Source organism: Limanda limanda, chromosome 2 (genome assembly GCF_963576545.1).
Source record: "Limanda limanda chromosome 2, fLimLim1.1, whole genome shotgun sequence".
In the NCBI taxonomy this organism is placed as follows: domain Eukaryota; kingdom Metazoa; phylum Chordata; class Actinopteri; order Pleuronectiformes; family Pleuronectidae; genus Limanda; species Limanda limanda.
In genome coordinates, this window is record NC_083637.1 from 24,991,482 (window position 1) to 25,007,025 (window position 15,544).

General features: G+C 40.6%; 1 protein-coding gene across 1 annotated transcript; it reads right to left on the minus strand.

The window, feature by feature from the left end:
• Positions 1-780: 780 nt before the first annotated feature.
• Positions 781-5,129, minus strand: coq7 (coenzyme Q7 homolog, ubiquinone (yeast)). Its single transcript, XM_061088169.1, has 6 exons — positions 4,962-5,129; positions 4,446-4,624; positions 3,536-3,650; positions 3,112-3,251; positions 2,198-2,266; positions 781-1,887 (listed from the first exon to the last, which is right to left on the minus strand). Exons 1-6 carry the CDS (start codon positions 5,044-5,046, stop codon positions 1,810-1,812), a joined length of 666 nt encoding a protein of 221 aa, XP_060944152.1. The 5' UTR covers positions 5,047-5,129; the 3' UTR covers positions 781-1,809.
• Positions 5,130-15,544: the final 10,415 nt, after the last annotated feature.

Consider the following 15,544-nt stretch of genomic DNA (forward strand, 5'->3'; position numbering starts at 1 on the left):
TCACCCCTGTCCATTTGTGTTTGGTTTGTAAGAAAGATTGCGCAAAAACGACGGATTACCATGAAACATGAGTATAATTCACAGATCCTGATGAAAAACAATCACTAATGTGTAGCGGACTGATTTTATGAGTGTGTGCAATTTGATACAGATCCAAATAAATATGAGGATCTAGTCAATTTAAATTAGGTTTCATAAAGAGACTGCCATGGCGGAGGTATGCATCTACTGAGTACCAATCTATTTGCATGAAGAAATGCAATAAGTGTATCCTCTGATCACAGGCGGAAGCTTCAAGTAAAACAAAAAAAATTGTCTCATAACGTCCAGCATCAAAATAAACATTACGGGGCGGGGGGGGGGGTTCTTAACTTAAACTCTTACTTGGACTGATGGACAGTCAAGAGAAACCTATTTTTAAGGAATGGAGGCCATACGGCACATTGACCCCTGAGGTCAGGTCTGATATGCAAACCCACCCCAGCTAAAATAACTCCTCTGAGCTCATGCTGGGCTAAATAGATCACACTTCCTGTGAACCTAGACACTGCCAGTCCACACACTGATGTATGAATGGGTGACAATTTTGATGGAAAAGCTGAATAAATGAGTGGAGAAACAACTAACAAATACAAAGGGCATGAGAGGCCACTTAATAGTTACTGTTTTCAAGTTCAATCGGTTAAAAGGTTGATGGCAGGAAATGGGAAAACAGTGACAAATTCTTCTAAAGCTTGAGCTGACATCTTCACATTATTGTGCAAATAACCATAGTCCAAACCTTAAGAAATTTACTTTATTATCATTATTTTATTATCCCACAATGAAGAGGAAAAGCAACTAATCCACAGAAACGAGAAGCTGGAAAGGGATACTTTTTGGCATCTGAGCATCAGATATGATGTTGTTATAGTTCCCTCTAATTTCAATGGTTCTTTATGAAGCTTTGGCTGATAATAGAAGTTTATATAAAAAGCGACATTGTGTCAAAATCTAAGCCACATGCAACCCTCACATCTTGCTGCTAGATCCAAGAGACAAATTACCATCAAAGGATTTCATTTAAGCCCCATCAGCTCCTGCCACTGACAATTAATCACTACAGTGCCATGTCCCCAGTGCTTGAAAAGGCCAATTCACAGGTAAAAAGGGCCAGGTCAGTATCATTGTACACTGAGGACAAACTGATACCAACTTGGAGGGGTATGAACCATTTGCTCGACCTGCTGAAAGGCCTAATAGATTAGGGGCTCCTGGACAAGCCTCTTGTCAGTCCTTCTTTCTCAGTGACATAATGTACCCAGAACAGCTGTGTGAGGAAGCTTAGCAGGTGGCCATGATGACAAGTCATTGCTCAGCTTGATATATGAACTACTACATGTGAAACTGGAGTTTGTTGAAGGGTATGATGGCATGGCTGTGCAAGTATCAATATGTTCTTATCATACAAGTATTTATCTTCTGGTCAAAGGCGAGCATGAGATCTTTAGGTGCAGATTCACCGGTAACGGGAGTATATATTCTAATGTCAATGTTGAACCAATTTTTTTATCATTTTATCAATAAAACAGTTACACTCTCAAACAGCGTTGAGATCTGCCATTTAATTCAAGAAGGGTCATCTCACCAACTCAAACAGTCCATGAATTATATTCTGTACAAAGCAATAATATTTAGATTCATGTGTGCAAAGCTATGAATGTTTGTATACAATACTTTTGATCTGGCAAAAGTACAACGACCAAAATTGGAAAAGAACCCGTTTACAAAAAACTGAGTGAAGATATCAAAACAAGCCTTTGAAAACAATTAGACCCGTTGTGAAACATATATTGCAGCTTTGCAGCCGAGCTGTATTGCATTTTTTAGTAGCCAGAATCCAGGTAGCTGAAATAAAAAACAAAATAAATAGATAAGTGACATGACATTCAGTAAAATCTGCAAAGAGTAGAGTACTTTCATGATTGATCATTGGTTTAATTGTATTAGCATTTTATTATTTTAACAGAGTTTAATACCATTAGGTGTGTTTTGATCAGTTTTATGTGAAACCAAAGTATTTGTGAAGACTGATTGACAGTTCATTTTCTTTACTTCCTTGATACTAAATAAAACAAAGTCATATTGACTGAATGCCATTTGAACCATCGCGCAAGGCAACACAAACATTATTAACCAGATTGTGGAGGATACTCACCGATTCAGCATCATGCTCTAGTCCTGTATCGTGATGCTCCAACTCGTCGTCTCTGAATTCCTTTATGACCTATTAAAACATACCCCAGGACATTCATTAAGAAAGTGATCTGACTCAGATCAAACCGCAGCTGTGTCTCTGCTGGATGCAAGTTAGACACATCTGGAAAATATCCAGAGAGGCAGTCCGATTAACCAATGACTAAATGACAAATCTATTTTTCCTTGAATTAGTAACATTATGCGATGTGAACAAATTATATACACTGTTCTGGTATGTGGAGTGGGTTCAAACTAAAAAAGACAAACTGCGACCTGCAACAGCGATCACAGACTCAATCTCAGGCTATGTCCGTTTAAAACTGAGTTATAAAACTAAAACGATCCCCATCCACGTGATTTTGCTCTATATCAGGAAATATCCCCATTCGTCCCTGTGCCCTCAGGAAGCAGATTCTCTACTCTGCAGTTGGTTGCTTAGTTACAGAGATACTACAATAAGAAACAACAAGAATGAGAAGTAAGATGAGGGAATCATTTTCTTGGACCGAAGATGAGGTGGAGCTGTTCTCAACAGTAAGTGTTTAGAACGTAAGTGCCGTCGAAACACTCCTGAGCTTTTTCCATTTCTTAGTATCCATCTTACTTTCTGTGATAATCACATTATACAATAGTTTCCTCCAGTAGTGGTGGAGTGCACCACTTTCATGCTGGAATCAATTTGCCCTCAGACTTGAAGGATTCACAGGGAATGAGGTCCAGGTGTAACTCATTCAATAATTCATGTACATCTCATTGTAAACACCCTCACTTACTGCTGTTCACTCCCCTTAAACTGTAGCAGAGATGTGTGAGATTGGTGTTAATGCAAACTGTTCTTAGGAGGAAGTATTCAGTAGTGAGAGGTTGACTCACTTTTAAAAGTTCAGTGTATCTCTCTGGGTCCTCTTCCATCAAAGCTCTTATCTGGCTGTTGTAGTGCTCGGCGATGCTCTCCTCCACCGCCACAGTGCACGCCATGGCCCCCTCTTTTCCCAGCAGTGCAGTGGAGGCACCTAGTGGAGAATTCAAAAAGAAGAGATGTGCACATTGAAGCAACAAATCGTTACATAAAAACTGCTTCAGGTTTACTAGGGAAATAAGGTTCAGACTCAGCTACCTAAATGATAATGTTTTTATATACTTGTTGGTTATTACATCAACTTTTTAAAATATCTGTCTCTCTTACAGAAGTCTCATCTTGAACCTGAGGTATATCATGATTTAAGCCTGTGACAAAATCTTTTATGAAGTAGTGCTCTTCAGAGTAAGTTTATCTTTGAATTGGGGCTGTACCAACCTAACACAAACCCAGCGACATTCCAGAGGGGTAACAGTGCTGTGGGTCGAACTCTGTTCTCAGCCAGAATTTCATCGAACTTCGCAAGGTGTTTCTTTTCTTGATCCCACATTTCCTGAAGGAAAACAAACATGAACAGGTTTTACTTGTGTCACCAAACAGCAAATGAGCAAGGTGCAGTTTCTACATGTTTGAGCTGAGTTTACTTACAGTGTTTTCACACCTTAAAGTCTCAAAATAAAGAGAATACAAAAAAGTAGTGTTTCAATTTGAATTGAGAATATAAATGAACACAAATTTTGTTGCCACTGTATTATCACTGTGGTATTAACACCAGCCAAATGAACACGATCCTTTTAGAGGATTTCACTTCTTCTTCTTCGTCTTCTTCTTCTATTGACTGACTCAAAAAATATATTTTTTCACACGGCAAACAAAATGCAACCATGGCTCTGTTTGATCCAGACCGAGACCACCTGTTTTGCTTAGACAAAATTTCAGCCTGTTTTGTTTGGACTTTACTGAAATGTTTGAAGCTCCGGACCAAAGAATGTGGGTGTGAATGCCCATAAGCAGTATTGTTTTGTATGAAAATCCAACCGAGTTTCATCCCACGCTAAAATCTAATATCAGATCTAAATATTTAGAAGGTGCACCCTAAAAAAACTACTTTATTTATTCTATTCCAGAGGACCATCTGGAGAAGTTTGAACTTTACAATATCACTGCTTCTTTTGTTGTTATCCATTAGAATGTCTTGAGTTGAGGGCATTCAAACCCACCCTTGCTGGTTGTGTTGTTTAGTGTGTAGCTGAGTCCAGGTTTAACATGTGATTCACTAGTCACACAGCACAGTGTCAGACCTACTCCCTGCCCTACTTCCAAGCTACGTGTCCCACTGCGATCAGACCTGGATGAGAGGTCCGGTCCTGGACCGACCCAGCACCGCCATCTGGCCCGCGTAGATGCGGTTGGCACCGTATTCGCCCGCATGGTCCACGCGCAGGACGCGGTGCAGCATGTCCCTCTCCTCGGCGTCTCGCGGGGGCGGGATCACGCTGTAGGGACGCGCGCTCACCAGCAGGGGCGCTGTTACACCACAGTGAGAAAAACATGATGCTAATGTTAGCTTCTCTGCGGCTACAGAGGAAAACTTCGGCCCCTCAGGGAGAGAGTTTCTCCAAAATATTTCAAAGAATGTAAACTACATTATTGAGTCACTGGCCTTAAACCGTTTGCTTACAAACATGTTGTGTTGTCATGGAACAGTAGCGTAGTGTCCACAAAGCTAATGCTACACTGGGAGTCTTGACCTGTAGCTAGCTAACAGTGATACGTGCCCGCAGCAGACAGACAGCGGACACACGGGTGTTTTTAGCATGTTAGCACGTTAGCTTGGGCAGCTAACCGCACCGCTTATCCTTACCTCTGCATTTTGAACACTGCCGAGTCAGCGCTGGGCCGACCAGACGAGACCAGTCGAGTGAAGCTGTGCGCACGGCTCTCTGCATGGCAGACACGTTCTGCGTGAACCGCACTTATCAGAGAAACGTTACGAAAAGTGCAAAACTGTCATTGAATGTCAGAGGGTGGACGTGGCGCAGGCGTATGACGTAAGCGCGTTGCGACTCGCATAACAGCCCCCATGGAAAATTATAGCGCATATTTATTTTATCAATATCCGGACCAGTGTGTTCAAATTGAACTAAACTGTTTCTTGAGGTGACATTCGTTTTTGTTATTATTATGGTGTCGACCATTATTAATATTTTCTATTACTTTTTTAAACAAATTAATAAGGAACTCTGATCGTAGTTTATAGAAGTTTTTGTTTCAGATGTTTTATACAGTTTGATGTCTTACACCTATAAATACATAAATACATAGATGAATAAATAGATAACGACATGGATAAATACACAAATAAAAACATATCACCACAGATAAAAAACAGTTTATTCTAGAAAATCAAAATGAGTGGACCATGGTTGTCAGCCTGCAGATCCAGGGTTTCTCCTAAGGTGGCAGATGTTCATCTTACAAATAAAAGGTCATAAATAAATTGGTCTATTTCATTTAAGTCTGCTGAACTTAACAGGTAAATAATAAGTTTGTAGGCCTAAAGCATTTAGCTGCAAAAAGAATGGATTGAACAGTTGTTCAAGTGCAACTGAAGCACTATTTAACTCACATTGTTATTTGGTACAATAAAGTGGAGATTTATTGATATGATCATTGTTTACTTTTTGTAGCTCACATCATTTTTGGTCCTTATATGGATTGTATTAATCAGAAGGTCCCAGAGAGATGTGTTGTGAAGTCCTCCATATGGTATCTATAGCTGCATATTGCAGCGCACCATCACAGGGCCATGCTGAGTCTGTCTCAGCAGGTCCGACAGGTCACTGGTCTTTTACAGGGCAAAGACGTAGCACAAGCAAACCCACACTTAATTGGCAGTTTGGAGTTCACTAGGTTCACCTGGCCCACATATTTGTGGTCTGTGGGAGGAAATAAAGTAAAAACAGACAATTATCTTTTGGCCAGACACTCTCTGCCTTTCTGGGTCAAACAGATCATAAGTGCATCCTTTGTTTGGGCTTGTTGTGTCAGACTAGGGAGGACAACAAAAAAATCAAGCAAGTTTATAGAGTGATCAGAGAAACTGTTGATGGTCTACAGATGGCAGTGTTGCACAGATAAAGGTTGTAAAGGAGGTAAACACCTGCAAGTCCCAGCTTTCATTGTTTCCATTTCAGTCAAATTGTTTGGAGGGCCACAGTGCAACCATCCAGAAGGATTAGATTTCACCCATCGAATGCATAAAGCAAAAAAATACACTCAACTGTCAGTCACACCATCATTTACTTTAATTGGATTAGTCAGCTTTTTTTGGAAAGCCTATATAATTCCTGTCTTTGTAAAAAAGACTCACGAGTCTTTCTGGAAAGCACATAAAATAGAGCTAGGACACAGGAATGTGGGGAATGATGGGGTTGACTGCTGAAGTGCGGTGATGGTCATGAGTAAACAAGGCCAGGACGGTGAATGGTGGGGTGTGTCGGTTTTGTCTGTGTGTGTGTTTGTGGTGAGACACCGGTTATGTGTTTCCTTATCTGTCTGTCTGACTGTGGGTGGCTACACACGTGTGGCTGCACTTTTGGAGGTGTCGATTATCATTTGGGTTCTGGTGCGTGAGAGTGCAGAGGTCAAAGGTGTGAACGAGGCCAAAAGTCCCAGGTTCACAACTTGTCATTTGTTATTTTGGTAATACAATCAACTGCAACTTTCATTGGGAATTTACGGGAATTCGCGTCACTACAACCCAACCCAATTGCTATTCGTCAACTGGATATACGTATTCTTATGTTTTTTTCGGGGGGGGGTGGGGGTTATCCACTGCTGCTGATGATCCATATTGTGAAATTTATTTAAAAAATGATCTTTTGAAAATGTTTGAATGTTAACTAAACTAAATGTTTAAAGTCAACCCAGACAGATCCTGTGATCATGACATAGTATCGTGACTAAGTCTTGTAAGGGGAAACTTTGTCACACTTTGTACACACTGGTTTTAAAGGGGCACTCAACACATGAGGTTCAGTGGACCCATCAGGGAAATGCTGAGCTTCAGAGGCTCTAGTCTAGATGGAGCTGTTCTAAGAGAATAAACCTGATGATGTTATTTAGTCCCATAAAGCTGCATAATTCCACATTAAAGGGATAGTTCACCCAAACATTTAAATTCACTTATTATGGACTCACCACTATGCCAATGGAGGGGTGGGTGAAGTGTCTGAGTTCACGAAACACATTTGCAGTCTAAGGGGTAAACAGTGTTGCAGCCAAATCCTAAACAATTGAAGTAAATGGGACCCCGTCTTCAGACGTAACATTTTTAACAGAATTTACATCTACAGAATTCACAGCTCAGAAGTGTCATTCATATTCGACTCATAACATTGTCATTTACACTGTGTTTCTATCCTTAAAGGCCCCATATATCCTCCCCTGATACTCCTAAAGTGTTTTGTGGACTAAAACACTTTAGTCACCCCTTTATCAGCATAGTGGTGAGTAGATAGTGAGTGAATTTTCATTCTTCGGTGAAATATTCCTTCAAGTACCCAGGATACCAGGTAGGCACTTACCATAGGAGCAAAATGGCTAGAAATGTCCTGACCAATCAGAATGAGCCGGACACTTTTAGGCCCTTATCATTGAGGCAAAATGCCTACAAATGTCCCACTCTTGTGGTTAGGGATCTGCAATACTTGGACGATTCTAGGCACTTATCATTGAAGCAAAATGCCTTGAATTGTCCCACACTTGTGGTAATGGATGGACAATAAGTGGGACACTTGTAGGCACTTAAAATTATAGGAAAAATGCCTAGAAATGTCCCGACCAATTGGAATGAGCCGGACACTTCTAGGCACGTATCATTAAGGCAAAATGCCTAGAAATGTACCACTCTTGGTTTTAGGGAAGTAAAATACGTGGGACACTTCTAGGCACTTTACATTATAGCAAAATGCCTAGAAATGTCTCGACTAATCAGAATGAGCCGGACACTTCTAGGCACTTATCAGTGAGATCTGGATATAAAAATGGACACAGTGATACCTATAAGTGCCTGTATTCTCTTGAATGACCAGCAGAAGGCGACTCCACTGGTTTTAAAATAAGTCGGTTTCTTTAAAAGTCTCTGCATTTATTATCTGATCTGCACCATCAGTAAACAATTTTTACAGAGTTTATGGTCTCAATGTCTTGCTTCAATCGTCTTCAATACAGCATGATTTTCATATTGTAAATTACTGTCCCATTAAGAGTAAACTGGATTATAAAGCACAGTATGCAGTGTCCTTGGCCAGGCTCAACCCCAGCTCCTTCTTATATGTTTACTTAAAAAAAACAAGATGGATGAAAGTTAAAACGTTTTAAAACACTGAAGTATATCTTGACCTCTGCTGTTGCATTTTGAACTCTCATTTTAAAAAAAACAAAAAAACACCTGCTGTTTGTTTGCTTGTTTTTCTTGGGGGGCAACGATAACAGATTGTAAACTGATAATTGATTTTGCGTCGAGATATGTGTTCATCTAAAGAATGTAAACATTCAGTCTCTTTTAGCTCTGTTTTCAATCTCATCAAACATTTGCCTCTTTGGTTACAAAAGTTTCCTCACCACATTCATCAGTTAGAGGCTGTGTGTAGTTGTGCAGTGTAGGAGGGTTGTAGGAGCGTTTTGACAAAGACCGCCCGCTGCTTAAGACACGAATACTATAGTTTTCAGACATGAACTCTTTGCCTCTCATATAGGAAGAACACAGCAGGAGATTGTCTGGGTCAAATGCATTCACAACAACAGGAAAATGTCTGGAGTATTCAGGTGAGGGGTGAAGCCGTGATAGAGCAAGCAAAATTTCTGTGGAAATCATGTTTTTGTTTGCAGTGCATTGACACCAGCCTCAACCCTTATCACCAAAAGCTCTTGAATCTCAGAGTTGACCCTGTTGTTTGTGTCGACTACGAGTTTGACACTTCTATTCATTCCGTGATTTTTTTTTCCTTCCAGTTTTGCAAACATCACATGTTGTAAACGTTGCGTTTGCATTCTAACATGAAGCCCCTCACAAAATGTTTTGGAAAAGGTCTGAAAATCTGTGTGAAATCTGCTTATTAGAGCTTTGAGATTGAACCAAAAACCCTTTCTCATTGAGACATTTACATCGACTATAGGTACTTTAATTTACCAACTTTGTGGAAGACTAAAAGTAGACCTTTAAGACCCTAATTATGTTCACATATTACTTATAGTACAATAACCAAAAATGAATTCACAGAAAAGCAACGGACATGTAGTATTATTTCTACAAATGAGTGATTTTTTTTTCTAATGATGTCTATTGGTGAAGCTGCCATGTATAGTCTGCTGTGTAGACTGTAGTTAATGGAAGTGAAAGAGAACATCCATAAGGCGAGGGGATGAGGGGGCAGTGGGGGCCTGACAACAAACTTTTGCCTGACACATCATGACAGTTTAATCCAGGCATGGGTGTCAATGGATGAACGCCTGAGCACTATTTGATTAATGATGATGTCAGGTCTTCGTGAACCTTCAAGTGAAGCTAAAGCCTGGTTTTGATGTTTGTTGACAGGCTGGAGTGTGTCTGACACACTCAGGCCACATGGTTGGAGGATTTGTCGGGAGAAAACCGAGCCATTCAGCGCAAGTGGTTTACAAAGGGGCTTTAAAGGTCCGTCTGACAGGTGCAACTTCTATCCCCAGTGAGTAAACACTCTCTCTCACTTTGCAGCGGATGGATGAAGTAATCAACAGTTCTAGTCTCAAATTGTAGTTCAACTGAGGGAAGGAAAGAACAAGAGAAAGTGTGTGTTTTTCTTGCTCTTTAGTGTGTTGTGACTGATGAGTGGATTAAAGAGCAAACCGCAGAGCAGGGGAAAGCGTGAGACTGGCTTCTGAACGTACCTGTATGTATATGTGTCTGACTGTGTTTGTGTAATGTCTGCATGCATCCATGGCCATGTGTGAGACTGCACACCCTCGCTCCGAGGCTCTGGTCAGACAGTGCATAGCTGTGGTGGGACACAGGCGTGAATCAACAGTGTCTGCTCTCACTGAGAGAAGACGTGATAGGTCTTGTCTGATTTAGTGTGTGTGTGTGTGTGTGTGTGTATGTGCGTGCGTGCGTGTGTGTGTGTGTGTGGGGCATGCATATTTTATGTGAATTTAGTAATAAGATATTAATATGAATATATTATTATGTGTGTTAGTGCAAACACTGATGCAGTTTATAATAATGTTTCTGACAACGCCTTCTCTCGAAAAAAACACACGATTCAATGACGTTTTATTTGTACAGCACCAAACCACAACATATATAATATCAAGCACTTAAAATTGAAAGTTCCCGACCTTATAGAGAAACCCAACAGTTCCCACAATGAGCAAGCACTTCGAGACTGTGTGGAGACAAAAAGTCCCTTTTAACAGGAAGAAACATCCAACAGAACCAGAGGCAGTGTGGACGAACATCTGCCTCCACTGGCTGGGAGAAACGTGGGAGAGATGAGAGGTGGGTGGAAAAGAGGAAGAATGGGGGAGAGAAAAGAGAGAGAGACCAGGAGCAATTGTGAAACTTTTGTATTAAAGCTCAGGCATAACTGGTTTTAATTATGACAACTTGAATGACGCTCAGTAGAGTGCATACCTCTACCAAGGCCCAACAACCCCCTTGTGAAACCAAATTAAATTCATTACACCCGAAAGAAAATGTTAAATATCTTGCAAAGTTAACAACTTGGAATTCACACCAACTTTTAATCGGATTCGTCCAGTAGTTTTTGCGTAATTCTGCTAACTATCACACAAGCAAACAAATGCAGAAACATAACCTCCTTGGTGGAGGTCATACAAATAGCGATACTTAGATGTTATGATGTTATTATTGATAACAGAAGCAATGCTAGCACCCATAAAACAATACAAAAAACAATGTATTTAATGGTGTATATTGCAATTGCACTTTTGTTGAGAGACTCACATGGATACACAAGCTAGGATGCAACCTGATAATATGTACAGTCCTCACATAATCACAGGAGCAGAACTGAAAAGTTTTCATGAGAAACTAGATGTGTCTTACAAAACATCCACCTATCCATTAGATTATTGAGGGATGCAGTGGGGAGGGGGCCAATCCCAGTCGATTAAGCTGCATGTGTTTAGGTTGTTGGAGGAAGCCAGACTACCTGGAGAAAACTCACACAGCCTCTTAACAAGGACTTTGAATGACACCGGTTTGACCTGTGAACTTTCTTACTGTGAGAAAAACTACACTATATAATTAATTGCACTTTTGAATTTGGAATATCTCTTCTAAACGCTCTCTAAATATATTAAATATAATAGAGTTCTTTGAAATTGAAGATGCATAGAAAGCATCTACCTACAGTCCCAGATTCTGCATAAACAAGAAACACAGTCAAGAAGGAAGATCCGTTACCCTTGTGGCCCTGTAGAGGTTGTCGTCCACTCGGCCACTGTTCATAAGTACAGTTACGTAATTCATATATATATTATATAACCTACCATTTTAATTCAGAGTCACAGCTGGGAATTGGTTTATGTCCCAGGACAGGATGTGTTTTTAGACTGTAGGGAGAAGATGGGGCACTTACAGGGAAATATACAAGAACATGGGGATAACAGTGGCCCCGTTTTTAAGAATGCTTAATTATTTCTTCTGCCATTTCCCTCGAGCTGAATGAATAAGTTTGACTATATGTTCCTTCTTCCATGTCCGCTGAGAGTTGTATACTTGTTCCAGTCACATGCACAGAAGCAGATGTGGACCATAGGGCACCCCAGCGGGAGGCCGACGCAGAAACTATGACTTCGCCTTGAGTCCTACTCTTGAACTTGTGTCACTTTTATTGTGATCTTAAGATCTAGTCCCCTTTATTTCCTGCAACCCTTTTGAGCCTCTTTATTTAAATGTGTAAGTGCAAGATCAGCAGCAGGAAAGTGTTTTTAACAGCCTGTAGAGTTATGGTTGTAACAACCCATGTTGCATGTCACTTTGGTTTCATTTATGACCTTGGCTGATATCCACAAATACTGGTGGGGCTGCACTTGACAATATAAATTCTTTAACTGCATGGTATTCCCCTTAAAAACAACAGTTATTCATCCAAATTGGTACAAAAGTAGGCTGAGTAAGTTATGCAACATTGTTTAAAAAAGCCAACTGTTTATGGTTTGGTGGTATCCCTCTGGAACAGGCAAGATGTCTCGTAAAATAGTATTAAAATGAGGTTGAATATCTGATTTAAATTCACCAAGTCTCCTAAAAAGCCACTCTAACCCTTTTTTATAGATGGCTGTACAAGATTAAAAGCCAAGAAAAGTGATTTCTCTTCCATTATTGAATTGTTTACACTCAGAAATCCATCCTGCACACCCTGCAGACCTAGTTAAATCACACTCTAAACCGCCTGTTTTCATGGACACTGGAGAGTGTATTTAGCCTCGTCTGGTACAAGTTAAATGGTCCTTGTTTGTCTGGCTGTATTCCTTCGTGTTGTTTTTTTTGCAGCAAAATACGATCAGAGATAATGTCTAAATCTGATGCTTATTGTGGGGGGGGATTGAAAAACTCATACGTGCTCAGGCAGTGCTCATCAAGACACTAAATTAACCAAGCAGGTAATAAGTGACATTTAGTTTTAGGACGCTGAAAACACATTCGTAGCAACCCAATATAAGACGGCATAAAAAGGAAACACGTTAATAAACTCAGGAAACTGAGTAAAAAGTACAGCGTAGTCATCGGTGATCGTATTAACCTCAAGCTCAGACAGCTAGTTCATTTAAAGAAGGTGTGCTCAGTGTGAGGATTAACTTAGAAAGGTGATGGGACACTGTCTTGATTCTTGAGTAAATTGTTCATATTTACTATTTCTATTACGGCAGAGGCTTCCTGGATTTCTCATTCCCGCTGACAATCACGGACAGATGCAGATGCATTTAGGGCAACAATCCTTTAGAAGGGTGTGATGGCAAGCCACGCCAAGCCCTTTATTTACGAAACCTGTCATTTAACCAGCATTTCCTGTTAGCCACAGGATGTGGCTCATTTTGCTTTGCCGTCCCAGCCTTTGCTTTCCTATATGGTGTTTTCCGGATGTCATGTTTGGGCTCTGTGTTTTACAGAGAGCAAACTGTGGGTTACCAGTGTATGGGTACATACTGTAGTAGGCCTTCAAACGGGCAAGTTCAGTGGTGAGTGCTACTTTTACTGTAGTGTATGTATGTGTCACTTTTTCAGTAGTTTTATGGCTGAATTTAGATGAAGGAAAATACGAAAGCATAGTATGGTATGTATTTGTGTTCTCACAAACAGCCTCTCAGGAAAAATGTTATGTCCGGAGTTCAGTCCATGTCTGAAAGCAGTTTAGAGTTATTGCACAAAAACATAAAGTTACAAACATTGAATATCTTTTGATGTCATTTCGCCACCATGGTGCTTGGAGTAAAACTATCAAGCTCCCATTTACTTGTCTTTGTTGCTGTTATTGTGAAACATCCATGACTCAAATAATGTCAAACAGCTGGCAGTAGTCTAAAAGACATCAAATATAAAGTGAAGCAGACCAGGATTAAGGCTGTGGTGTTATTCTGTGGTAGTCAGAACATAAAAATATGATATTGTAACAAGAGCAGCCAGTGGTAGAAGAAATTCTGCTGGTCATCTCGACATTATTTTACCACATTGTACTCATCCCATTTGTTTTCCAGCCTGAAAAAGACAATGTTTTTACAGCGCGAAGGGAGTGGACAAGTCCCCATTAAATGTCACAACCACAATTCCGGCCTCCCCCTCAGTTCTTCTTGGTGATATTTTTAGAGGAGGCTCGGCCCACAATCATCAAGTGAAACGTCAAGGAATTGTTTTTGTTGATGTTCGTCTTACCACTTCAGTGTGGTGACTCCTGATGAGCTGTGCCTCCATACGTCACAAGAGGCCAGGATGAGTGGGAGTCAGGCTCCAGGCTCCATTAAGGGGGGAGCCACTCTCCCGGGTTATTGGGCAACTAGTGACGGGGACCGTCCCGTCGATTTCCACTCGCTGCTATTTCAGGGCAACAGCAGGTCTGTTTTCGGTTTAAAAAGAAGCCACAACATCCTATTAGGGAATTGTTGAAGTAATTGAGCAGTGTTTACTCATTGAGTCTGCCTGGTTACACTGGAGCTCCGGAGGCTCTACAGATTGTACATGAGAGAGAGCAAAGCCATAGATGGATGGATTGATATACAGTAGATGATGGATGGATATACATTATATGTGGGTTGAGTGGATAGGATAAAATTCAGTTGAGATGGGAATTCAAATGGAAGTTAGGCTGTGGTTTAATGCAACACCACCAGGGGTGGGCCTGCAAAAGCAGTGCATGCTCCTCCACACACATAGACACACAAACACAAAGACATACAAACACATACAAATATACACACAGACACACACACACACACACACACACACACACACACACACAAACACACACACGCACAGACACTCACACGCACACAAAGAATTAACCAGGTGAAGTAATGATAACTGATGACAACTATGCTCGTTACTGTATGCGCTGTTTGAATTTGTGTGTGAATGGGTGAATGTAAAGACTGTGAGCGGTCATCAAGACTTTTGAAGCTGCTCTTCAAATACAGGACATTTTGCCATTCAAACAACAGCTTTCTAAACTAGTAGCGAATTAATATGGAGAAACTAAAACAAAATCTGACTATCTGAAGTTCATTGGGTGGATTGGTGGATGGAGGGATGGATGAAAATACAAGTTTCACATTATTTCTTGTTATTTGATTAGCACATTTTTATTATTATGTCTCAATCCAAGGCCTGTCTGTAAGTATATATTTAATCTGTAACTTGCACTACTTACCCCAGTTTCCATATATTTCAACACAATTTAAATGTGTGCTTAAATCATAATGAAATTCAGTCCATTGCACCAGCGATGAAGCAGTCTGAGCGTTAACCTCTCATTTCTCGCCTGCAGCTGTAAAAGTCTTGCCATGCTGTGTCCCCCAGGCTCCACTTTGTTTACAGGCTGCCTCAACCTGTTTGGACTGTGGCTGGGTTACTGTGAGGCCCGGCCAGGTCAGATCCAACCAAAGCCTACCACTGGCTGACACACAGAATACAGCTCCCCAACATTATGCCCGTGGTTTCTACATGCCTTCCACATTATTCTGAAAGAATGTGAAAGTGTTGGTGCATCATCTACCGAGATTACATTCAAAGAGTAACCCAGGTCACTGCCTCGTCACAAATTATAGTACTTGTTTCTTTATTGTCCAAACCTTTGGAAAATAGAAGAGAAGTAATCCATCACATAATAAAATCTCATTTCACTCAATTCCTGGTTTTTAGTGTGTGTCAGGAGATTTAATTTCAGC